General features: G+C 36.9%; 1 protein-coding gene across 1 annotated transcript; it reads left to right on the top strand.

The window, feature by feature from the left end:
• The first annotated feature begins 207 nt into the window (after nucleotides 1–207).
• Nucleotides 208–25,444, top strand: LOC112048225 (ADP-ribosylation factor-binding protein GGA3). Its single transcript, XM_024085684.2, has 9 exons — nucleotides 208–366; nucleotides 439–737; nucleotides 2,002–2,271; nucleotides 2,982–3,192; nucleotides 3,793–4,077; nucleotides 4,773–4,899; nucleotides 12,165–12,576; nucleotides 17,823–17,984; nucleotides 22,254–25,444. Exons 1-9 carry the CDS (start codon nucleotides 330–332, stop codon nucleotides 22,464–22,466), a joined length of 2,016 nt encoding a protein of 671 aa, XP_023941452.2. The 5' UTR covers nucleotides 208–329; the 3' UTR covers nucleotides 22,467–25,444.
• The last annotated feature ends 325 nt before the right edge of the window (nucleotides 25,445–25,769 follow it).

Raw genomic sequence — 25,769 nt, 5'->3', positions numbered from 1 at the left:
ACCATAGAGTAGAATGTATATGATGACAACTGACAGATCACAGAATAGTGATTTTATCTTTTATACTCTTTGGTGTCAGAAGGTAGAATTTTAGGTTTTGAAAATCGATTTGCCGTTTCCGGGACAGAATAAAGATAAAAAAATGCTAAAATGTCAACTGTCATTGACTCATTGATTGTCATGGTATGTCATTGTCAAAGTCAAAACTCAAATGTCAAATGATTATTGACATTTTGTGAATTGGGTTGGATTACGGCTATGTAGGAAAATAAAATAAAATAATTAAGATTAAAGATAGTACTTACTTGTTACTTGATATTGTTTATAAAATGAACGTGACACTCACAAGCTTGGAGGCATTAATATGTAAGTATTCTGCACTTATTAAACATTAAAAATAGCCTTAATTGTCGGCAATTTATAATTGTTTTTATTCAGTAAAAGCAACACATGAGTCGCTGCCACAACCTGATGCGGCAGCCGTGGAGGCGTTCTGCGCTGTCATGCGTGACTCCACTGAGGGGGCTCAGCTTGCTGCCCAGGCGCTGGCCGGTCGCATACACTCTCTAAACACACGAGAGGCGCTCCTTGCGCTAGTGATGTTAGACCGCTGTATGCGCCGCTGTGATGCTAATTTTCACGCTGAAGTCGGGAAATTTCGATTCCTGAACGAGATGATAAAGCTGGTATCGCCTAAATACTTTGCCGACAGAACCTCACCAGATGTTCGCACAAGAGTAAGTAGTTTAATTTAAAATGTAAATGGAAATAAAGATAGTACTTTATTTAGAGCTTATACGTTATAGAATGAAAAATAACAAAAGCATTTGTTGTAACATTATAGGGTTATAGAATCCAAAAAAGGGAATTTGGAATTGGGAATAACTACAGTTCTTTATTACAACATACTAGTAGACGCTGCGCGGTTTTGCCTGCGTGGTTCCCGTTCCCGTAGGAATACGGGGATAAAATATAGCCTATAGCCTTCCTTGATAAATGGGCTATCTAACACTGAAAGAGTTTTTCAAATCAGACCAGTAGTTCCTGAGATTAGATTGTTCAATCAAACAAACAAACAAACTCTTCAGCTTTCTAATATTAGTATAGATTAGAACACCCCCACAGTTTCAGTCACATAGGATTGGGTCCTGAAGTGATAATATTTTATAACATTAGTGTAGAATAATTTACTTTCATCAGATACATTTAACTAACTAAAATACTATAAAATATGTTAGAGAGATAAGTATCAGTAGTTGAAGAATAAATTCTCTTCAACAAAATCTAAAAGTTGTACAATTAAACATCTATATTGTCTGATATGAATATGAATACATCATTAAAATGTTGTAACTTCTGCTATAAAATTATTTAGAACAATTGAGTTAATATGTACAGAAATAACTTTTCCTCTTAGATAAGCACTGTTATAGCCATAAAAGTAATTAATTAAAAATCAGGATGTACTATTTTTACAATATTATTATGTTATTAGGTAATTTTTGACTACAATTTAAAAAACTCATACAAAAATATGATTTGCCCATCTGTATATTAGTATTAGATTACCAAATGATGAAACAAATTACTATAACACACACTAACAACTACAATGTTAGAATCAATTAGTATATCAATTAATTAATATTTTACATAGAAATTTGTTGTGTAATTTTCCTATTACTCATTAATTTTAATACATGAAGTTTACTTATAACAATATGTGAATATTCATGTATTGTTTTAATCTGGGTAATACTGAACCCCCCCCCCCCCCCCCTCTGTTTGTCGGCGCAAGTACGTCTAATGGTATATCAGTGGTTATCATAAACGTCTGTATATAAAATGTATGTAGGGTTGCAGAGCAAGAAAGAATCTATGTGTTTCTTATGCCAAACTGGAAAGAGGTTAATTTTTTATAGAAATATAATGTAGTCAACCAATAGACCTTCCACACCTATTTTGCAATTTGACATTAATTTAGTTTGTGTTACCATTTAGGTCTTACAGCTACTACATGCCTGGTCTTTAGAATATCCAAAAGAAACCAAGTTCAAAGTTGCCTTTGAAATGCTAAAAAGTCAAGGAGTTGTTAAGGATACCCCACCACCTTTGCCTCCTGAAGACAATGGCCTAAACGCGCGACCTAGAGCTAAAAATGCTATATTTGAAGATGAAGAGAAATCCAAACTGTTACAAAAACTACTTCAGAGCAAAAAGCCAGAAGACCTCCAACATGCAAATAGGTTGATCAAAACAATGGTCCGGGAAGTAAGTGATTGTATTATTATGGCTTATTTTCTTAAAAAAAAAGAACTTCAGTGCACAAGTGAGCTTGAGAAGGCTTTCTAGGTCAAATCAAAGCAAAATTATTTGTAGTAAATAAACAGTGAGTGGTGTATTTGAATTATTACATTGTCTACATTTTTGCATCATCACCATTCTATTCACTATTAGAATGGCCAGGCCCCTCCCATGTCATGAGAGGGGCTTTGGTGTTTAAGGTGGTTGCTTAGCTCTGTAACAATCACTATCAGATAATACTAATTAATTAAAATTAATTTTGATTGGGACCAACGGGCTTAACATGCCCTCAAAGATATATGTAACACACCAACTTACCAACTCTGAGCTTTGGCTTTAGCTTGGCAATGAGAATTTCTTGGAGGTAAGAAAACTTCAATATTACACTACCTTGACTCAAGATTCTAGCACAGAACTTCATGATCCAAAGCCTAATATAGAATAGGCTATCCACTGCATAGTTTGCAACTTTCTGCAAAAACTTGCCAAATGTATTTAACACTTCGATTGAACACATGGGCTACACATGTGGTTCCTAATGAGTTTTTGGTCTGTTTCTGTTCTTAATCTTTAATTCTGTTACTAACCTGAATTTTACTCTGTAGCACTGTAGCAGTAATAACATTAAAACTAAAAACCGTGATTAGCTTAAATTCACTTTATATCATGTTACATAGGAGGAAAGGCGGAGTGAAGCGAACAGCCGCCGCGCGCAGGAGGTGAGCGCGGCGCTGGACAGCGCGGGGCTGCTGCGCGACATGCTGGCGCACGCGCAGGACGCGTCCACAGACGAGGAGCAGCTCATCCACGAGCTGCACTCCAGCTGCGCGCGGCAGAGGCCCGTGCTGCAGCGACTCGCTTCCTCCGACGCGCACGCTGACAACTTGAGTAAGTGAAGCGAACAGCTGCTGCGCGACATGCTGGCGCACGCGCAGGACGCGTCCACGGACGAGGAGCAGCTAATCCACGAGCTGCACTCCAGCTGCGCGCGGCAGAGGCCCGTGCTCCGACGCGCACGCTGACAACTTGAGTAAGCTATAGGTTTCGTCAAACAGAGGATGGGTAACATAATGCTAACGCGAAGCGCTCTATTTGAATACTAATTCATTAATGACCCTTAATCGGCAATTGAGATTTATAAATATGCCATATGAGTTGACGCTACCTCACTTAGTATTGACGGTATTAACTACGTCGATTTCCTGACAATAGACCTTTTACTGTTAATAGCCTAGTTGACACTTTTTTTTTTAATGGTCTTCAATAGTTCATTATCGTTCTGTTAGAATGAACGATGATGATGATGAATGAAATGAACATTTTACTTTTTTAATATGTTTTTGACAATACGAGCCAAAATATATACCCTCATTCCATATACTACATGAAATGAATATTGTTTATATTAAATTTGATATGAGTCAACTACCCTATTTCATAAAACAAACAATATACATGGTTCTCATGCATCAAAATTTTTGTTTTCAGGTGATATATTACACGCAAATGACGTACTGGATGACGTATTCGAGAAATACAATAAATTCGTTATGGAGAAGCGGTTAAAGCCCAAAGAACCGCAGCGCGAGGGACGCGGTTCAAATAGTCTTAGTTTGTTAGACTTCGCCGGAGCCAGTGCTCACAGAGACGAGGGAGAAATGCCAAAGAGTAGATCGAGTCAAGCGATTGACGAGTTAGGAGATATATTTTCTAACGATGGCAACACTAATGCTATCGCTCAGCTACTTAAGCCTGTAAATTTAATGACTATTGGTAAGTATTGTGTAATTACATAAAATTGTTCTAAACCTTTCATAATTTTCATTCGAGTCAGCCCTTGATTACAATCTCACCTGATGGTAAGTGATGATGCAGTCTAAAATGGAAACGGGCTAACTTGTTAGAAGGAGGATGAAAATCCACACCCCTTTTCGGTTTCTACACGACATCGTACCGGAACGCTAAATCGCTTGGCGGTACGTCTTTGCCGGTAAAGTGGTAACTATCCACGGCCGGGATCGAACCCAGGACCTCCGTCTTGTATAATCCACCGCGCATACCACTGCGCCACGAAGGTCTTCAAATAATCAGTAATACCTATGTCCTTTCTATTGATCGGTTTGAAGACGTTGCCAAAAACTATTTGGGACAGTACCGCTCACAAAATTCACGTAAACCGATATTCGTGAAAATTAAATGGGACCAATCTGGAAGTATACTCTTTGAAACAGAAAAATAATTTTTAAAATTGGTTTAATGACGAGTTTATGAGGTAAAAAACATTAAAAAAAAACATACGCGTCAGATTGAGAACCTCAACCTTATTTTTTTATGTCGGTTAAAAAGTGGCTAGAGAAAATAAACAGTCGATTATTTGTTATAAATAAATATTGTATCTGGACTTTATTTAGTTTGGTTTTTGATTCCTATTCCATGTCTTTTAATGTATTATTTCAACTTCCAAATAGACGATGCAGAATTGTTAGAAGAAAAAGATAAGAAAGTGGAGGGTTGGAATGAATTGGATTCTCTTGGTGCGAAGCTGTTGAAGGAATCTTTACCTGACAACGCCCGACGGGTAGATCATTTTAATAAGTAAGATAATTATCATTATCAGACTATTTTAACGAATCACTTAGCCCTTGACATCGATATATTTCGGACCCTTATGTTAACGCCATACACACACATTACAGATATAAGATTAAGTTTATTATAATCTACGTGAAGCGAGCGAGCGTGCGGCGTTCGGTTTATTTGTTTTGCGTTTACCTTCCAATTTTGTTTAGAAGTCTGCGGCGATGAGTTACGTAACGTGTATATTTTGTTTTGTTCTTTGACAAATTCGACTAAAGACGCGAAAGATGGTATTTTCTCACTACGATGCGTTTGCTCAAATAGCATTACAGTTTCCTTGTCTAACTTATTCAAACCTATATGTAAAAATATAAAGTCCGTTAAGTCAGAAATACCTAATAATGATAATGCGGCTTGTGCAGAACAAAATTGCTCAATAAATAATTCTAATGAGTTTTGCGTTAGCGTATGAGTACTTTTAAAATTCAATATCTGTTCTAAATACATTGATCCTAGCGTTCTTTTGTCTTCATATTTTTCGATAAGCGAATTCCAAATTAATTCATAGTTATTGGCTACCGGCTGTATCCCAGAACAAACTAACAAGGCTTTTCCTGATAATTTGCCTAATAAATATTGTATTTTTTCGGCGTTACATAAGTTTTCGTTGTTGTGTATAAGCGTTTTAAAGTTTTCATAAAAAGCAGACCAATGCGTTGGATTTCCGTCAAAACCCCTTAACTCCAAAGCAGGCAGTTTTTTGAGGAGATCTAAATTGTGCGTTTTATTTCGTGCCATTTTAGCTAATATATCTGATTCAACACTTTTAATGTGACAGAATAGTTCGTCAAAAGAAGTTAAAGTATCAAAATTAATAAGCGATTTAGGGTTGGCTTTTAAGTTAGATATATTCAGTTGGTCTGTAACCGACACGTAATCATTTCTTAAATTATCTAAACATTTAAGTCTAATTAAAAAGTTTTTGATGGTTATGTCATCTTTTAAATTTTGCGACAAATCGTACAGGGTTTGTATATGCTTATAAAAGCTTTGTTGCTTCGCTTGAAGCAAGCGTATTTCTAATTGCAAATCTTCTTTCTCGGCCATTGTTAGAATTTAAAAGAAAATGGCGTCGTGGCGTTAGCGGTGTGTGGCGTGTGTGTAGCGTGTAAATGTATATAAAATATAGCGGATTAGGCGTAGAAATGAAAGAAATAAATAAATAGCGGGAATAGAAAGTATATCCAGGGAGAAGGACCAAAAAATATGAAGACAAAAGAACGCTAGGATCAATGTATTTAGAACAGATATTGAATTTTAAAAGTACTCATACGCTAACGCAAAACTCATTAGAATTATTTATTGAGCAATTTTGTTCTGCACAAGCCGCATTATCATTATTAGGTATTTCTGACTTAACGGACTTTATATTTTTACATATAGGTTTGAATAAGTTAGACAAGGAAACTGTAATGCTATTTGAGCAAACGCATCGTAGTGAGAAAATACCATCTTTCGCGTCTTTAGTCGAATTTGTCAAAGAACAAAACAAAATATACACGTTACGTAACTCATCGCCGCAGACTTCTAAACAAAATTGGAAGGTAAACGCAAAACAAATAAACCGAACGCCGCACGCTCGCTCGCTTCACGTAGATTATAATAAACCTAGTACGTCTGATCATAATAGGCAATTTCAAGCTCAAAGATGTCCTGATTGCGAACAGGATCATCATCTTTTCAGATGTAATAAATTCAATGAACGCGATCCAAAATCTAAGATACAATTTGTTCGGTCTAACAAATTATGTATTAATTGTTTAAGTGGATTTCATGTACTAGAAAATTGCAGAAGTAAGATAAGATGCTTCTGTGGGGCTGCACACCATTCGAAATTGCATTCGGGAATCGAACCCGTGAAACATAGCCACGCGCAAGTGTCAACGCTCCTCTGTAAAAATGTTGCCCCCCCGCGACCCGCGCACGCGCAACCGCTGACCGAGTGCGATAGCACTCGACGTGACGTGGGATCGACCGAGTCGCCGGCGCTCGCGCGGAATGTGCCTACCAACTTCAGTCGTCCGCCGGCCGCCGCCGGGAGTGACGCGTCACTTCATTCTTTAAAAATACAGACGAAAGATACGACAGTGTTACTTCCGACTGCAGTAGTATATGTTTATAACAATGCTGGTGAACGTTTTAAGATGCGAGTGCTGTTAGACACCGGTAGTTCGTGTCATATAGTAACTAAATCGCTTTGTAATCGATTAAACTTAAAAATTAATAAGTCTAATACGACACTACATGCTTTAGGTGACAATCAAGTGAACGCACAGGGACACGCATTTTTAACGTTTGAATCTCGCTTACAAAATAGATGTAAATATTCTATAAAAGCTTGCGTTATGGATGCAATTTCGCGAAATATTCCAAATGATATTATAGATTTAAATAATTTACATCATATAAAAGGATTACCTCTCGCTGATGAGGAATTTTATTCGCCTGGTGATATTGATTGCCTTATCGGAAATGAATTATTTCCATTTATTTTAGAAAATAATAAGGTAGCACACCCTGATTCGTCCGTGGCCGCTATTCAAACTACACTCGGCTACATTTTAATGGGAAAAGCAAGCTACTTAACGCCCTCGCATTCAAAAGAAAAATCTTTTCATATTTTCTCTGAAAATACTGAATCGAATTTAGATAAATTAACGCAACGCTTTTGGGAACTGGACTCAGTACCTAATAAGATACATGTAAGTCAGGATGATTCCGCTTGCGAACGCATTTTTTCAGATAATATTTCGCGCGATATATCGTCAGGTCGTTATATTGTTTCCCTTCCTTTCAAATATGATACCAAATTACTTGGTGATTCATTCGCAATTGCTAAACGCTGTTTATTACGCTTAGAAAAACAATTTAATAATAATCCATCGCTATGCTCCGATTACAACGCGACCCTTAAATCTTACATAGATGAAGGTTATCTTAATAAAGTTAGCCAATCCTCACGCAATATTAATTCTTATTATATTCCGCATCGTGCTGTCTGTCGGCCTGATAAGCAAACCTCCAAAACGCGTATTGTTTTGAACGCCTCATGTAAAACCACTTCAGGAAAATCGCTTAACGATTTGTTATATACAGGTCCAAATCTACAAAGCAATATTTTTGATCTACTACTTAATCTACGCCTGTATTCTGTCGCTTTAAGTGCTGACGTGGAAAAAATGTATTTTAGAATTAAACTTAAACCAGAAGATCATCGTTATCAGCGTATTCTGTATAGGTTCGATTCAAATGATCCTATTGATACGTATGAATTTAATTGTGTATCTTTCGGTCTGTCAGCGTCACCATACCTCGCGATGCGTGTGATTAAAGAACTAGCTAACGATGAACGCTCACGATATCCAGCAGGCGCTTGGGCAGCTGGACGGCATTTCTATATGGACGATTTCGTCTCCTCCGTCCCTTCTTTAGAAGATGCTACGAACCTTTACTATGAGCTCGTTAATCTGATCAACGCTGATGGTTTTAAATTAACAAAATGGATATCAAATAATACTCGCTTACTTCAAGAAATTCCGCCTGAATTACGCTCGCCTAACATCGTTCAGTTTGATGAACACTCAATAACCGCTAGTACAAAAATAGTTGGCTTACAATGGGAGCCTAACGATGATGTTTTTACTTTTAAAGTAAATGTACCTACAGAATATAAGTGCACCAAACGCATTATTCTGTCCGTCACCGCCCGCCTTTTCGATCCGCTTTCTTTATTGGGTCCTGTAACCGCCTTATTAAAATTATTAGTGCAAGAATGCTGGAAACAAAATCTACACTGGGACGAAGAAGTTTCTACTAGTATAAGTGACCAATGGTTTCAGTTACAACGCGAGCTACATTTGTTAGAAAGGTTGCAGATTCCGCGACATATAGGTATTTTTCAAACCACAAACAATATTTCGCTTATAGGGTTTGCAGATGCTAGTGAAAAGTGTTACGGAGCTGTAATTTACCTGCGCGTAAGCTCTAGTGAATCAGGTGACGGTCAAATCACATTACTCTGTTCGCGGTCTAGAGTAGCTTCCCCTAAAGGCAATGTGTCTTTACCGCGACTCGAACTTTGCGCTAATCTTTTATTATCAAATTTAATTGTCGCTGTAAAAGACTCAATAAGTGAACGCGTAACAATAAATAAAATATACGCTTTTTCTGACTCAACGATCGCACTTTCGTGGGTCCGCGCGCCTGCACATAGGTTTCAAACCTTTGTTGCAAATAGAATCGCCGCTATAAACGCTAATCTTCCAGCTGAAAACTGGTTTCATATTTCTGGTAAAGAAAATCCCGCTGATATAATATCACGCCCTATTTTACCCGCTAAGTTTATACATAATACGCTTTGGTTTCACGGACCTCCGTGGGCCACGCTTCCTTTCAAAGAATGGCCAATCAATGAATGTCATTCTCACGCTATCGATGAACTACCTGACCATAAAACGCTTATTTCTTTAACCGCTAAAGTCTGTACAGATAATGAAAGTACCGATTTATATTATAACTCCGCGATGCGCATGTCAAATTGGAATAAATTCATACACTCTTGGGTGTATGTGCTTCGCTTTACTAAAACTTTAAAATCGCAAGGCAATATTACTGTCGCTGATTTAGAAATTGCTGAAAATTACATTTTACGAGCTATACAAAAAAGGCATTGTTTAAATATTAATAGCCCAGCTTTGCGAAAGCTCAATGCGTTCCTAGATTCAAATAAAATTATACGTGTTGGAGGCCGACTGTCTCAGTCACAATTGGGATATTCGCAGATGCACCCAGTCGTCCTTCCGTCTAAAGATCGCATAGTGCACTTGCTCGTAGATTATTTTCATAGGCAGAATACACACGCAGGGCCTGCTCTATTGCTTGCTCTATTACGCCAAAATTATTGGGTTATCGCCGCTCGTAACATGGTACGCCAACGAGTACAAAGCTGTAATCGTTGTTTCAAGCTTAAGCCAAAAAATACCTACCCTGTAATGGGCGATCTGCCCCCCTATCGCGTAAGCGAAGTAAAAAGCTTCGTTTTCTCGGGCGTTGATTTCGCAGGGCCCCTCTACATAACGCCTTATCGCCGCCGCGGTGTAAAAAGCATAAAAGCTTACCTGTGCCTATTTGTTTGCTTAACTACAAAAGCTCTACATCTAGAGCTAGTGAGCGATTTAAGTACAGAGTCATTTTTAAACGCTTTCAAAAGATTTATTTCTAGAAAGGGCCCTATTTCTTTAATAAGAAGCGACTCGGGAGGCGCTTTTGTTAAAGCGGATAGATGTCTGAAGGAAATTCACGAGCTTTTGTCAAAGGATAAATTTTTAGACCAACATTTAGCAGATTTACGCATACAATTCCAAAGAAACCCACCTTACGCTCCGCATTTCGGTGGAATATGGGAGAGTAACATTAAATCTGTTAAAACCCATCTATTTAGGGTCATTGGAAATCAAATTTTGACATACGAAGAGCTCAACACTGTCCTTATTCAAATTGAAGGAATAATGAACAGTCGCCCGCTCTGTGTATTAAGTTCAGATCCTTCCGATCTCACTGCTCTAACACCATCGCATTTTTTGAATATAACACCACTGAAATACTTACCGGCTGAGGACCTTACGGACGTACCTCAGAACAGGCTTACTCGTTATCAGTTGTTGTCAAAACTGGTCCAATCATATTGATTGAACCGTGAATACCTAACTTCGCTTCAAAGTAGACAAAAATGGAACACTCCATCAAATCCGATTAAAGTAGGATGTATTGTCATTATACGAGACGATAACTCACCGCCTCTTAGTTGGCCTCTAGCTATAGTAGAGGAGCTCTATCCCGGTAGAGACGGTATCGTAAGAGCCGCTAGAGTTAAGACCATAACTGGTTACTATACGAGAGCTGTAGTAAGGCTTTGCCCTCTACCTCTTCAATAATATTCGCACTTTAATATTAACGCTTTAACCTAATTATTTAATGTTTATTTTTAATTTATAGTTAGTCTTTTCTTACAACTTTATTATATTATTTATACGCTATCGCATCATCGCAAACTTTTATTTTCCTGAAGGCTTTGCCTCAGCCCGGGGGATAAATGTTAACGCCATACACACACATTACAGATATATACTTGTCTCCCTTCTTCTCCTACCTTTTCCATTTCCTTATTCTCGTGAGAGGGAGACAATTGCAACCCGCAACGCCAGACGCTTGATTAAATTAGTCAATCAATGTTCGCCGCCTGATAACTACGCATAAATTGGCTCGCGCGCTTTCTAAATCAGTGATTATTAAAAACTATAATATGTGTTGTGAGTGCATTGGTGGGCTTCTATGAGCTGTCGAAGGCGCCTAGCAGCCCTGTGAGATTTGCTGCTTCACAAGGTCAGTTCACGAGATCCTTTGTCTCCAAAGTTCACCTATTTCCACACCACCTTATATTGAATAAAGGTCCGAAATATATCGATATTAATTAATAAAAGTTAGTGGCAAACTGGCAGTGTGGTGTGTCTAAGCTGTATCCTATAAAGCCTGGCCATTTAGCCATAATTCGCACGAGAGTTTTTTTTGACGGACGTTACGATAACGTTTTTAAAAGACGACTCTTTTGTTCTAGCAGTGTTGCATTTTCAATTTTGGGCGTTGGAAATAGACCTTTATTTAACTTCAACTGTACTCTGAGGCATAATATGCGCCCACTTTAATATACTTGCGTCATATTAAAGGGGGCGGGTAATTGTGCCTCTGAGTATATATTTGAATGCTTTTATAACGTTCGTTAAAAAAGCTCTCGTGCGAATGATGGCTAAATGGCCAGGCTTTATAGGATACAGCTTCACACCACACTGCTGGTTTGATAAGTGTGATAATGTTCAATTCATAAACTATCACTATCAAATCCTCATGATAGGGAAGTTGACTCATATCAAATTTAATATAAATAATATTAATTTCTTGTAGTACATTGAATAAGGGTCCGAAATATATCGATATCAATTAATAAAAATTACGGATTACTTTAAAACTTAATTTAAATATGACGGTATTTTTTCAAATTTTCCAAACGTCATACAGTGTCGTCGTCCATTTTGTGTTTGAAGGCGGTGCCAAAAAACAAAATGAACTTTAACAGTCTATTTCTATTTGGAACAGTACGTTTTACAGATTTTCGTGACAATTAAATTTTCAAACATTTGTCAATTTATTACTTTATGTCTTTTCCACAGCAAGCACACAAAGAAAATCCCCATGAACGCATTAGAGAAACCTTCACCCAAGCACGATGCGTTAGCTAACACTGCTTTACTAGATTTGGATTTCTTCACCAAAAAGCCAGAGGAAAAACTCTCTCCAGCAGCTCATTCCACCAAATCAATTACTCTAAACGATGACGTCATGGTGGACATAAGTTCAGACGATAAAAGCACAACTAATAACTTAAACGATAACCTAAATTTACACACAGAGAGCCGTCTAGACAATATATTAGATATAGGAGTACCGTTAGAACAAAATGCTAATGCTGAAACGCTTGTAGACAATAAGAGCAATGAGAGTGAAGAAAGGATAAAGACTAAAGTGGATGTTAAACCATTAACAGATATAAATGTGACGTTGCAAAGTGTTCATCCGAGCAAGGTATGTTATGAAATGGTTCATTGTGCTGGATTGTAAGTCAAAATAAAAATTAGTTAGCCAACACGTCTTTCGTGATCGATGATCAGTCAAAATGAATAGTCAATGAGTAAATCTATACTTCTATACTAATATTATAAAGAGGAAAACTTTGTTTGTATGTTTGTATGTTTGTTTGTTTGTAATGAATAGGCTCAAAAACTACTGGACCGATTTTAAAAATTCTTTCACCATACGAAAGCTACATTATCCACGAGTAACATAGGCTAAATTTTATTTTGGAAAAAATAGGGTTCCATTAGATATTTGGGTTTTTCGGACACAAGGTGTAAAAAATCTACCAGAAAAGTTACTTATTTTGCGTACGCTGCCTAAACTATAAAAGATAGAACCATAAAATTTTGCAATTAACTGTAGATCTTATAAATATCTACAAAAAAGTCCGCGACACACTATACCTACCTATGTCAAGTGAGGCACAACAATCATTTTTTTGTTTAAATTTTTTAATTTTTTTTGGACTATATTTAAACGCATTTATTTTACTTATTCTATAAATACTTATCAAATTAATCATTTCATCACTAAGTACAGTTTATGTAGATAATATTTGGTCTTTGAATGATTAAAATTGGACGTTTGGTTTTGAAGTTATGGCGAAATTAAAATATTACGATTTCTGCGAAGTAGGCTTCACCAAGGCGGGGGTGCGTAATGTATATATTTTATGAAACATTTCATGGTGCTTTCGAATCGTCGTAGGGTAGGGATAGGGTCGGGGTAGGGTAGGGGTAGGTAGGGGTAGAATAGGGATAGGGTTGGGTAGGGTAGGAGTAGGGGTAGGGTAGGGGTAGTTGAAAGTTTACATCAAGTTTCACGCGGACGAAGTCGCGGGCGTCCGCTAGTGCATAATAAATCGTAAGTCAACATAAGTCAACATAATAACTCTGACGAAGCCAACTTGTCGATCATGATTAATCATGACTCAAAACGAAGGTAAAGCTATAGATCAGGAGTAATCAAATAGTTGGTGGTGATTGATTATTACTTTTAGCCAAACTTCTATTTATCACTGCTATATTTCTGTCGATTCTAGCAATACAATGAATTTTAAATTTATATATGGAGAACTTCTTAAATAACTGATGTGAGACTAAAACACAGGTCAGTTAGACGTTTTAGACCATAAAAATAATAATAATACTCAGGCCCCACTTCTTCTTCTTCTTCTTCTTCTTCTTTCCTGGGCCTTTTCCGCACTTGGCCATTTGTGTTTGGCCGTTGTACGTTGGTCCTTTGGTGCTGGTCCCCGCCGGAGTTACTCCAGCCAGCCGAGCTCGCTCCAGAAGTTTAGCAGGCCGCCCAGGTCGCCGAACGCCTCATGGAGTGTTGCTGGGGATCCAATGTGTGCTGCGCGTTGTACGGATACACCTCTGCATCTAAGCATAACATGTATCGGGGTTTCCTCTTCCTCCATGCATGCTCTGCACAGAGGACTGTCGGTTATACCTAGAACCGAAAGGTGTTTATTTAGTGAACAGTGCCCTGTCATTAGTTCTGTTACCGTTTTGAGTTTGCTACGTTTAAGATTAAGTAGTTTTGTTGTTAGTCGTGGGTTGAGGTTTGGAAAGGCCTCCCTAGTATGTTTGCACTCATTTGTTTTGGCCCATGACTCTGCATGTGACATCAGCGTGTCCCTGCGGAGCCATGTTTTGTACTCACTGAAGGGTATTGGTACTATAGGAAGTGGTCCATTAACCTTCAGTGTTGTACCTTTGCGTGCGAGTTCGTCTGCTCTGTCGTTTCCCGTGTTACCGTTATGACCCTTCACCCATTTTAGTGTGACGTTATTTGTTTTTGTTAAGTTTGTTAGAGCTATGTGACAGTCTGAGATAAGCTTTGAGGAGGTCGTGTGTTTTTCAAGAGCTTTTAGTACTGCTTGACTATCACTGCATATGTTTATATTAAAATTTGTTACCTTTCTAGCGTTCATTGCTAGAGCCGCAGTTGTGATTCCAACGCATTCGGCCTGGAAGACGGAGTTGCTCTTACCCAGTGCTTGTGTGATGTTTATGTTGAACTCTGGACAGTAGACTCCAGTACCTGTTCCTGTGTTTGTTTTTGATCCGTCTGTGTACACTTCCACTGTGTGTACATTTGGTTTTGTTTCCGTATCATTTATGATGATGTTGTATTTCTTGTCCATCAGGTGTTGTTTCATTGTTTTGTCACATATCCACCCTAGGTTTGGGTGTTTTGCCATTTCTTTCATTAATATGCTTGCATGGCCTGTGTTTGTATCTTTCCATTGCCCGCTAGATTTTAGTCTGAGGGCTGTTAAAGTTGCTTCCTCTTTAATACGTAGGTGGAGGGGTGGTATTCCCAGTATTACCTCTAGAGCGGTTGTGGGTGTTGTACCCATGCTGCCTGTTATTGCTAGACATGCTTGCCTTTGGAACTTTTGTAGTTCTTGCTGGCTTGTTGTTAGTAGTGTTCTAGACCACCAGATTATGGAGGCATAGGTCATAGAACTTCTTACCACTGTTTCATATAGCCATTTCACTATGTGTGGTTTAAGGCCCCACGTTTTCCCTATCATGCGTTTGCATTGAGTCATGATTATGGTTGATCGTTGGATCTTTGTGTCTATGTGTTTCTTCCAGTTCAAGTTTTGGTCCATTATTACCCCTAAATATTTTACCTCAGTGGATAGTGTTAGGGTTGTATTGAATAGTTTAGGTAGTTTCTTGAGGTCAGGCTTCCTCTTGTTTGTAAAAAGTATTAGTTCTGTTTTCTTTGGGTTTACAGATAGTTCATTTTCTGTGCACCATCTTTCTATCTGTTTAAGTGCATTTTGCATTATGTTGCCTAATGTGTTTTCATGTTTGCCGCTGATGAGTATTGTTATGTCATCCGCGTATCCTATCGTGGTGTAGCCTTTGGCGTTCAGTTTCCTTATCAGGTCATCCACCACCATGTTCCACAGGAGCGGCGATAGGACGCCGCCTTGAGAGCAGCCCTTGGCCACTAGGCCATGTATCTTGCCATTTATGTCGATTTGTATAACTCTTTGTTTTAGGAGTGCATTTATCCATCTCCGCAAAGTCAGAGGTACCTTGTACTTGTCCAAGGATTGATCTATGCTTTTAAAAGTGGTTCTGTCAAAGGCACCCTCTATGTCAATGAAGGTTGCTAGTGTTGCCACTTTGTTTTCTAGATTGTGTTCGATTTTGCTCACTACCGTGTGTAGTGCTGTTTCTGTCGATTTTCCTGTGCAGTAAGCATGTTGGTTTCTGTGAAGGGGCGTTTTGCTTAGCACCCCATCGCGTAGATATCTATCTCCTAGCCTTTCTAGGGTTTTCAGTAAGAAGGATGTAAGGCTAATTGGTCTGAAGGATTTTGGGTTTGTATAGTCGTTTTTTCCTGGTTTTGGGAGGAAAATGACTTTGACCGTTCTCCACGTTTGTGGGATGTATCTATGTGCTAGACATGCTTTAAATAAAGTCGTTAGCCATGGTGTTAGTTGTTCTGTGCCCCATTGTAAGAGAGCTGGAAAGATTTCGTCAGTTCCTGGTGATTTAAAGGGGTAAAAGGAGTTAATTGCCCACTTTAATCTGTCTTTTGTCACTATGCTGTTTGCTAGTCCCCAGTCGTCAGCCGTTGGTGGGACATTGTGTTCATTTTTCCATGCTGGACTGTTTATTATTTTGCAGCCAGGAAAGTGTGTATCTATCAAAGTTTCACTTATTTCTTGATCTGTGTTTGTGTATGTGCCATCTGCTCTCTTTAGTGAGCCTAGGGTAAGTGAATGGTCTTTCGATAAGATTTTCCTCACTTTGTTTGTATTATCATAGGAATCGATGTTTGTGCAGAATTTGCGCCACGCTTTAGTGTCTTTCTGCCTGACGATATGTTTATATTCATTCTGGTTGTCTTTGAAAGCGTCCCAGTCTGAGGGTTTCCTGGTGTTTTTCGCTTTGTTGTATAATTTCCTTAATTGTTTCCTTCTGTGTTCAAGCTCTGGGCCCCACCAGCTGTGTATTGGGGTTTGTTTTGTTGCATGTGTTTTTAATGGGCAAGCTTTTTCGAAGCTACTTCTCATTTGTTTCGTTATTTTGTCAACTACGTTGTTAATTTCGTTAATATTGTTCAGTTTTGCCATTGTCAAACTGCCTGTTGTATCGTGTAAAAGGCGTTTGTAGGTATGTGTGTTTGTCTTCCTTGGGTTTCTCCATGGAGTGTCTTGTTTTTTGATTAGGTTTATTTCAAAACTTATTCTGCGATGGTCGCAGAGTGATAACTCTTGACATACGTGCCAGTTGGTTACTCTGTCTTCAATGTTGTTAGATGCGAGGGTGATGTCCACTATCGTTTGAAATCTGCTTGATACGAAAGTTGGTTCTTTCCCCCTGTTTAGAATGCTAAGGTTAGTGGTTAATAGGTATGAGATTAGTTGCTCACCTCTCTTGTTGTTGTCTTCACTGCCCCATAGGGAGTGGTGTGCATTTGTGTCCACTGCTATTATGAGGTCAATGTTGCCTTCTTCACAATATTTGATGAGGTTCACGGTGGTATTTGTTCTTCAATTGGTAAGTATAGCGATGCCAGGATTAGCGGCCGGGCTGGCGCCTGCGACGAAAGAGGCGTTCCTTTTTGTATTCTTACTGTAGTTAGGTCTCTGTAACAGTATTGGGTTAATAGTGTCGCTGCAATGCAGCGTGGCATATAAATACATGTTCTAGGCGGTTCGTTAAGGCTATTATAGAGTAACTTACCGCTGCAGTTGCTGAGTCCGCATACTGTGTTATTCCTGACCCACGGCTCTTGGATCAGGGCTATGGTGTCAGCGTGGACCTCCAGCTGTCGCCGTAGAGCCGCTACAGCCAGTATTTTGTGCTGGAGGTTGGCCTGCAGCACTTGTATGGTACTGAACGCTAAAAGAGAATCAGTTTGGGTGGGCCCCAGGGGCCCACTCTTGGATGAAGATGTTTAGATGGTCCATGGAGCCATCTGAATCATCAGAGTTCACTTCCTCCGACTCACGGCATCCTTCCCATGGTGTCCCATCCGAGGAGGGTGGTGCACTAGGTCCGGGTGCCGTGAAGTCGGGTTCAGTGTTGTCTGAGATGTTTTTACCGGGGGTTTTGGTAACAGAGGCCTCTGTCTTTGAGTCAGCTGCCTTTGACACTCAGGCCCCACTTATAGTATCTTGTTTTTTTTTGTTCAAAGACAATATATTGCTGTTTTAGGTGCCTCCTTTGACAGCATTCGAGGAACAAGATGGCCTAACAGTGGTGCTGCACTTCTGTAAGGACAAGCCGAGGCCGGACGTGAACGTCATCGTTGTCTCCACGACCAGCAGGAACAGCTCGGCTATAGAGGACTACAAGTTCCAGGCAGTCGTTCCAAAGGTGATTTGAGATTGCATGTACATTGCCCGTCATGAAATTGTGTTTGTGAAGTTAGCAACAAATGACTGCGAGTGTTCGCGTCTGTACGAATGCGCATACGCATTCCGCAGCTAACTTCAAAAGCATAAAGGTCTGTGGCGAGCACTATTTATTGTAAACCCTGACTAGAAATATGAAAAACCTTGTCATAGGTTTGCCACAAGTGTTTTATAGCAATCTGTATGTACTTCCTTTATAGTCTAGGATCTGTATTAGAAACAACCTTCACCCATCTGTCTATTTTAAATCAAATTTTGTATGATAATAATTATTTATTTATTTTAATTCTTTATTGCACACGAAAAAATAAAGATACAAAAAAAGTACAACAGATAAGTAAGATGCGCAAAGGCGGTCTTATCGCTAAAAACGACAAAACCATTATTAACTATCATTAATGATAGTTTGGCCAGGAAATTCCTTAATATTAAGAAATGAAATATCACGTGTTTCAAAACGGTGAAGGAAAAACATTGTGAGAAATACAGACCAGAGAACTTTCTTAATTCTCTGCGTGTGTGAAGTCTGCCAATCCGCATTGGGCCAACATGGTGGACAATTGGCCTAACCCCTCTCACTCTGAGAGGAGACTCGAGCTCAGCAGTGAGCCGAATATGGGTTGATGGTGATAATGATGAATATTATAAAGCGGTAAAGTTTGTGGTATTGTTGGGGGCAATCTCTGGATCTATAGAAACAATTTTGAAAAATCTTTTGCTACTAAAAAGCCACGTTAATCGTGAAGTGTCTTAGGCTATACTCGATCACCGTATGCTCAAAGAAACTGGAACTATGCGGGTGAGGTTGCGGGGCGTCGTCTAGTCTAACAATTAATTTAATCACAATTCAACAAACATAAAATTTTTCAAGAAAAATAAAACATAAAATGGAGAAGATCAATTTATTTTTTAAAGTTATTAATCATTAGTTACCTATTAGGTAAATTATTCAACAACAAGAGGTGTTAATCAACTTATTCATTAGTACTTGTACAGTTAGAATTCACATGTACATATTATTGAAATACATTGTTGAATATTTCCTGAAGATATATTTTATTCTCTTGGATATATTTTATATGTATAGACACATTAATCTAACAATAAATTTAATCTCAATTTAACAAATATTTTGATAGAGAGCACATATAAGAAACAAAAATATTAAATAGGGCAAAAGAAAACAAAATCTTAATTTTTTATTAATTATTAGAGAGCATAGTGGGTTTTAGTAAATATTTAGCATTTCGCGAATATTGTGAAATATGCAATGGTCGCATTGAAAAGTTAATTTCTACATCCTCTTCACACAAGAATACAATTTGTTAGATGAAAAGCGTTTGTTCGACGAACGAATGCAATCAGGGCAACTGCTTTAAATATGCATTTGAAAACTATTAAATAGATATTTTTTTAATATTAATTGTCTATCTTATACATCTACGCGATAATATGCGTTTATTCAACAAGATCTTAATCAACTTATCAATTAGTTATTACATATATGGTTGGTCTTAAAATTTAATGTTTGTTACAATTGTTTGAATATTTGTTGCCACATTATTGAATTTTTCTGTTTTTGAATCTTGTTGGATGGACATCTTTAAAACTTGGATGTTGTAAAATAATTCATGATGAAACTGGAATGCACTTTTCACTTCAACATCTAAATCTGCACACAAAAATTAACACCATGTTATAAATTATTATTATATTCAATATGTGTTTTTAAAGATAAACGAATCGGTCTTACTTTTCGTAAGTTCCGTTAATTGTTCTGTAGACTTTAGCAGATGAGCTTGAATACTATCAGCTTCGTACTGTATGTAATTATGAAAATCGTAACTGCTTGCCTCCATGACCTTGCTTTCAGTTTCATCCTTGTCACTTTGCATTTTTAAACAGTTTCTTTTTATAATTATTGAAAACTAAAAATAACTAACGGACATGATATTAATAAAACGCCGTTGATATTAATTATTAATAACATAAATTCAAATTGACAATGACAACTGTTTATTTTATTGTTAAGCTTCACTTTTTTTAATTGCCTTCAGGCAAAGATTGGCGACCAAACAGCTTGTCACTTCTTAAAAATATAGTATCGATTTCCGCCTAAAACATTCTAAATTTGAAGTAGGTTCCCTAAGAATGTAAGTACAAACACTACACTCTGCTCTGAACAATGATTGATCTGCATTAAAAAATGTTATTATTTACTTCAGAAAGTACATCAGGTCAGTCTAATATAAAAATATACTATGCACAAAAATTAAGGGAGCAGAAAAAAAATCCAAATTTTTGGGGGATTTTCAACAGGCTGTAACTTATACAAAAATGGTCGTACAGCAAAAAAAAAAAAAGCAAATTGTAGCTCTAAGTGTTTAGTTTTTGGATCTGAGTTTGAAAATTTTTTTTTGAAAATATTTTTTGAGTAATCATAAGAAAACCACCGAAAAAAAAAATTTCGAATTTTTTTTGGTTTTTTTTTTAATCTACGGACGTGGAAAAAATTTTTTCGACTCAACCTCCATATGGACCGGATAGCTTGCTTATTCAGATTTAATTTCGTTTTTTTTAAATCTCGATACGAGCATTTCTCGCTGAGATATCGATGTTTGGATGGAAAAAGATCATTTTGTCTTTGATTACCAATATCTCAGCTACCAATGATCGCACAGAAATTTTGAGGTTGGTTTTAAAAACTTGAATAAATTCTCTACAAAGATTGGCAATTGAATTTTGAAAAAAAATTTTTTTTTCAATCATTACATGAATTTGAAAAAGCATCCAAAAAAAGGCTTTTAGTCGTTTTTTGGAAAATCAAGCGCCCAATCAAAAATATTGCGGAAACCACTGACGTTAAGTGTGCCTTTTACTGTTCAATATACCCACAAAAACCCTACAAAGTTTTAATTCAATCCAGCCAACCGTTTTTTTTTCCCACTTGATCGAATTTTTGAAAAAATTAAAGGAGCAAGAATTTCGCTCTGAAAATGTCATAATTTTTATCAAAAATGAAAAAAATTTTTTTTTCACATTTTTGTGAAAAGAAAGAAAAGCTTGATTTTCCAAAAAACGACAAAAAGCCTTTTTTTGGATGCTTTTTCAAATTCATGTAATGATTGAAAAAAAAAATTTTTTTCAAAATTCAATTGCCAATCTTTGTAGAGAATTTATTCAAGTTTTTAAAACCAACCTCAAAATTTCTGTGCGATCATTGGTAGCTGAGATATTGGTAATCAAAGACAAAATGATCTTTTTCCATTCAAACATCGATATCTCAGCGAGAAATGCTCGTATCGAGATTTAAAAAAAACGAAATTAAATCTGAATAAACAAGCTATCCGGTCCATATGGAGGTTGAGTCGAAAAAATTTTTTCCACGTCCGTAGATTAAAAAAAAAACCAAAAAAAATTCGAAAATTTTTTTTTCGGTGGTTTTCTTATGATTACTCAAAAAATATTTTCAAAAAAAAATTTTCAAACTCAGATCCAAAAACTAAACACTTAGAGCTACAATTTGCTTTTTTTTTTTTGCTGTACGACCATTTTTGTATAAGTTACAGCCTGTTGAAAAACCCCCAAAAATTTGGATTTTTTTTCTGCTCCCTTAATTTTTGTGCATAGTATATATCAATATTATTATATTTTATTGCCAATCCCACTTGGGGATCCCAACGATGACGGTCACGACTGCAGTTTTTCCTGTTCCACTTGCTTTCAATGATAAACTCGAGTGGAATAGATTAAGGAGTGTTTTGAGTGTACCTATAAACACAGATTAATCAATAATATACAGATGGAGCGTACAGAACACGACGACGATGTCGTAGCCGCTCCAAATACAAAATTCAAAAAGTAATACATTCTCGAGTCAGTACGACACGAACCGTCGCATCAGTTATTTTCAATATTATTCGAGAAAAATGGCGTCTTGTTTTTTTTCTAGGCTACTTTTTATCCCGAAAAATCCATGGTTTCCCGAGATTTGCGAAAACTGATGATTTTAATGATATGAATGTTTGTTACTCTTTCACGCCTCGACTACTTAACCGAATTAGCTGAAATTTGGTATTGAGATATATTATATCATGAATTAACACATAGGCTACTTTTTATCCCGGAAAAATCCATGGTTCCCGAGGGATTTGTGAAAAACTAAATTCCACGCGGACGAAGGCGCGAGCGTCCGCTAGTTTTATTATATGTATTGATGTATTGATTCCAGGGTTACAGAGTCCGTCTGCTGTCGGCGTCGGGCAGCAGTCTGCCGCCGTACAACCCGTTCCTGCCGCCGCCCGCGCTCACGCAGCTGCTGCTGCTGGGCGCGCCGCCCGCCGCGCCGCCGCCCGCCCTGCGCTTCGTGCTCACCTACTCCTGCGACGACGACGCCTGCACCGAGATGGGAGAGGTGGCCAGCTTGCCGCTCGAACACATATAGGACTCTTGACATTATAGTCCAAGGCTAGTTCGGACTACTTTAGTATTTTAGTCTTCGACCATTAATAAGAGGACCTGTCTCGCTAACCGTTAACCCTCTGGCAATGATCAAAAATCATTGATCTAACGCGTTTATAAAAACTGTTGCTATATAATCGATGTTTCATTGTTGGAATCGTTTTCGTCGTGTAAAGAGCTCCGAAAATAAACCGGTTTATGTAGTTGAATGGCATAAAAATGGCCAAAAACATGTAGTTTAGTAAAAGATGGAGTAACGTTTCATTTGTAAGTATTTCTATTTTAATTTTATCAAATTTGTAACTAAAACAATTAAAAAGAATCGATTCTTTTGTTGGAACAGCAAAAAATCGATCAAGTAATCGAATATTCTATGGATAGTCTAAGCAATGTGCTTGTTAGTCTGTGTAAAAATTACGCGTGTGTGTATTGCGAGGCAAATTTATAGTTGTGTATAGTTTAGTACACAATATATTTAATGGTGTGAAATATTTTCATGTAAGTTTACCTCGTCCCCCTCAAAAAACGTCAGACTTTTTTGTTAGTGAATTTGGATGCAAAACAGGTCCACATTCTAAATAGTCAAAGGTTTTAGTCGAGTACGAACAATTTTTGGATTTACCGCACAAAAACTGTTTGTAGTCGACTAAAATACTAAAGAAGTCAGAACTAGGCATTAGATCCGAATGTCAAGTGTCCTTAGAAACGCTCTTCACCCATCTGTTTAACTGATTAAAAATTTTATTTATGATTTTGTATCAAACTATCCGACGCCTGCGACTTTGTTCGCGGAAGTCTGAGTCTCGTGGCATGGCAATAACAGGTAGATACTTTACAGAGTTACTGGCGTTTTGCCGTGTGTTTGTGTGATGTGCTTGTAGCTATTTGAGCAATACATATTTTGTTTTGGGAAAATAAAACAGTTATATCTCTTTAGAACAAATGATGTCAACGGCAATTTCATTCAAAAATGTGAGAATCTATGATATAATGTTTACACCTTCGCAAATAATACATTATTTTGAAATTTGATTACTATAAAAAAGGTTTAGTGAGTTATATTATGAAATATATTAGTTATATATAAGAGGTTGGACGTTGGGGTCCCAAAGTGCAATTTATATTCAGCTAGAAAATTATTTATGAGGCACCGGTAATAAAACCAGGAGCAAGATAAGGTACAATAACCTCAAGTGCGCAAACTACTAAAATATTTAGTTTTATATGTTATACAAAAAAATAGAATCTCACTTTATAAATAAGACAGAAAATTATTTTTCAAAAGTGATGTGAATAAAGTCCTTGGCCCAAACGCAATGATTTTATGGTATCAAAAATAAACCAAATTAGTTAGTTTGATTAGATTGTAATGTCACCAATCTACATAAATGCATTTATTCGTATTGGTTCTAGTCTGATTAGGTCTCAACATTCCTGTATTTACTAGATTTTTATTTAAAAATATCATTTCTGTAAATTAATTTTAATCCTCTTTTATGTTTATTTATAGTATTAAAATGCCAAGAACAGAAAAAATAAATAGTCTTAGAGGCTTTGTAGCCAGACCTGTCTTAACTCTTCTCTGCCATTTAAGTTTACTCTTTAAATGGTACCTATCATAAAACGGTTTTACGACAAAGCTAAGTGTCCGGTGACTGTAGACATTATTTCTCATATTATCCTAAGGTATTATAGACAAAAAAAAATGTGCAAAGAATTGCTTTAAAAACTGCTACCTTTCAAAGCTCATACTCAATACTCCATAATAGTATACCATATATTACACTTAACGTAATCAAATAGCATGTTAGCCCACCTACAAACCATTAATAAACACTATAGAAAACTATGGAGTTTACTCGTAATCATAGTTATTTTGGATGGGAAGAGATTTAGCAGATGACAAAGTTGCTGATCAATTATTATTGTCCAAATATTTTTTCCATCCATCTTTTAACAGACTTCAAACTAGGAGAAGGTTCTCAATTCAATGTTTTTTTTTTATGTTTGTTACCTCATAACTTCGTCATTTATTAACCATTTTAGAAAATTCTTTTTTGTGTGAAATAGTATAATACTTCCATTATTTAACATTGAAATAAAAATCAGCTTAGTAGTTTTGTGTTAAAATCATAATAACTGAAATGTCTTTGAAGTCGGTTCCATTTTTATGTTAAAAAGATATATTTTATATTTTCTTTGGGATAACATGAAGAATAACAGTCACAGTTAATGCCATATAAACTGTTAGTTATAGAATGAACAGACAAAGTTTACGGTTATATAGAATACTGAAGACTGAGCACAGAATCTAAGCATATTACCACAATTCTCAATTTTCACATTTTTTTGTAGACTTTGATTGGTTTGTTTGTTAAGCTTGTTGGTAATAGAAAAAATAATACAGCTTCAAATGTTACTTCACTTTAGTATGCTGGCGAACTTTTTGAGCAAGAAGTGTGATGAAAATAATGTATTTTTCTTCGAGAAACATACTTTTACTAAGCCAACAATTTAACCAGATCCTTATTTGTAATTGTAGATAATGTTATCATCTCCATATACTTTTATATGGGGGTATACTTGGGTTCTCGAGGCCGACGATGTATTGGCCGGTGGGCATTCCCCTTTCGACCTACATTTTGTCGATTCAGACATTCTATGACTGTTTCTATTTGAATGAGAAATAAACAAGCGTTTTTTCATTCATGAAATTATCTATTAGATCTGTAGTTGTGAAGATTGCAGTATTATACAGAAAGTTCAAATGTAAATGTGCTTGTAGTGACAAGCACGAAGTGTTCGAGTGCAAATATTATTATACTAGACGTAAAGATTTGTTTTATTTTATATGTTATATGTTGCTGTGCAATAAATGATACTTAATCGAAATAATATAATTATAGATATGACTTGAAATATATTATTTATATTATCTAAAGAATAAATTGTATCTGCTTATTTCTTTGTTTTATTTCATATCATTTTTTATTAAACATAATCTATCGAAATATAAGTTAGCCTTTGACTGCTATCACACCTGATGGTAAATTATGGAAGCGGACTAACTTGTTAGGCGTAGGATGAAATTCACATCCAATTCATTTTCTACACGACATCTTACCTCAACGCTAAGTAGATTGGCGGTACGTCTGCCGGTAGGGTGGTAACTAGCCACGACCGAAGCCTCCCACCAGCCAGACCTTGTTCAATTAAGAAAACCTCAATCGGCCCAGCCGGGGATTGAACCCAGGACCTCAGTCTTGTAAATCCACAGCGCATACAA

This window comes from Bicyclus anynana, chromosome 14 (assembly GCF_947172395.1).
Source record: "Bicyclus anynana chromosome 14, ilBicAnyn1.1, whole genome shotgun sequence".
Lineage (NCBI taxonomy): Eukaryota > Metazoa > Arthropoda > Insecta > Lepidoptera > Nymphalidae > Bicyclus > Bicyclus anynana.
This window is presented reverse-complemented; position numbering and strand designations above follow the sequence as displayed.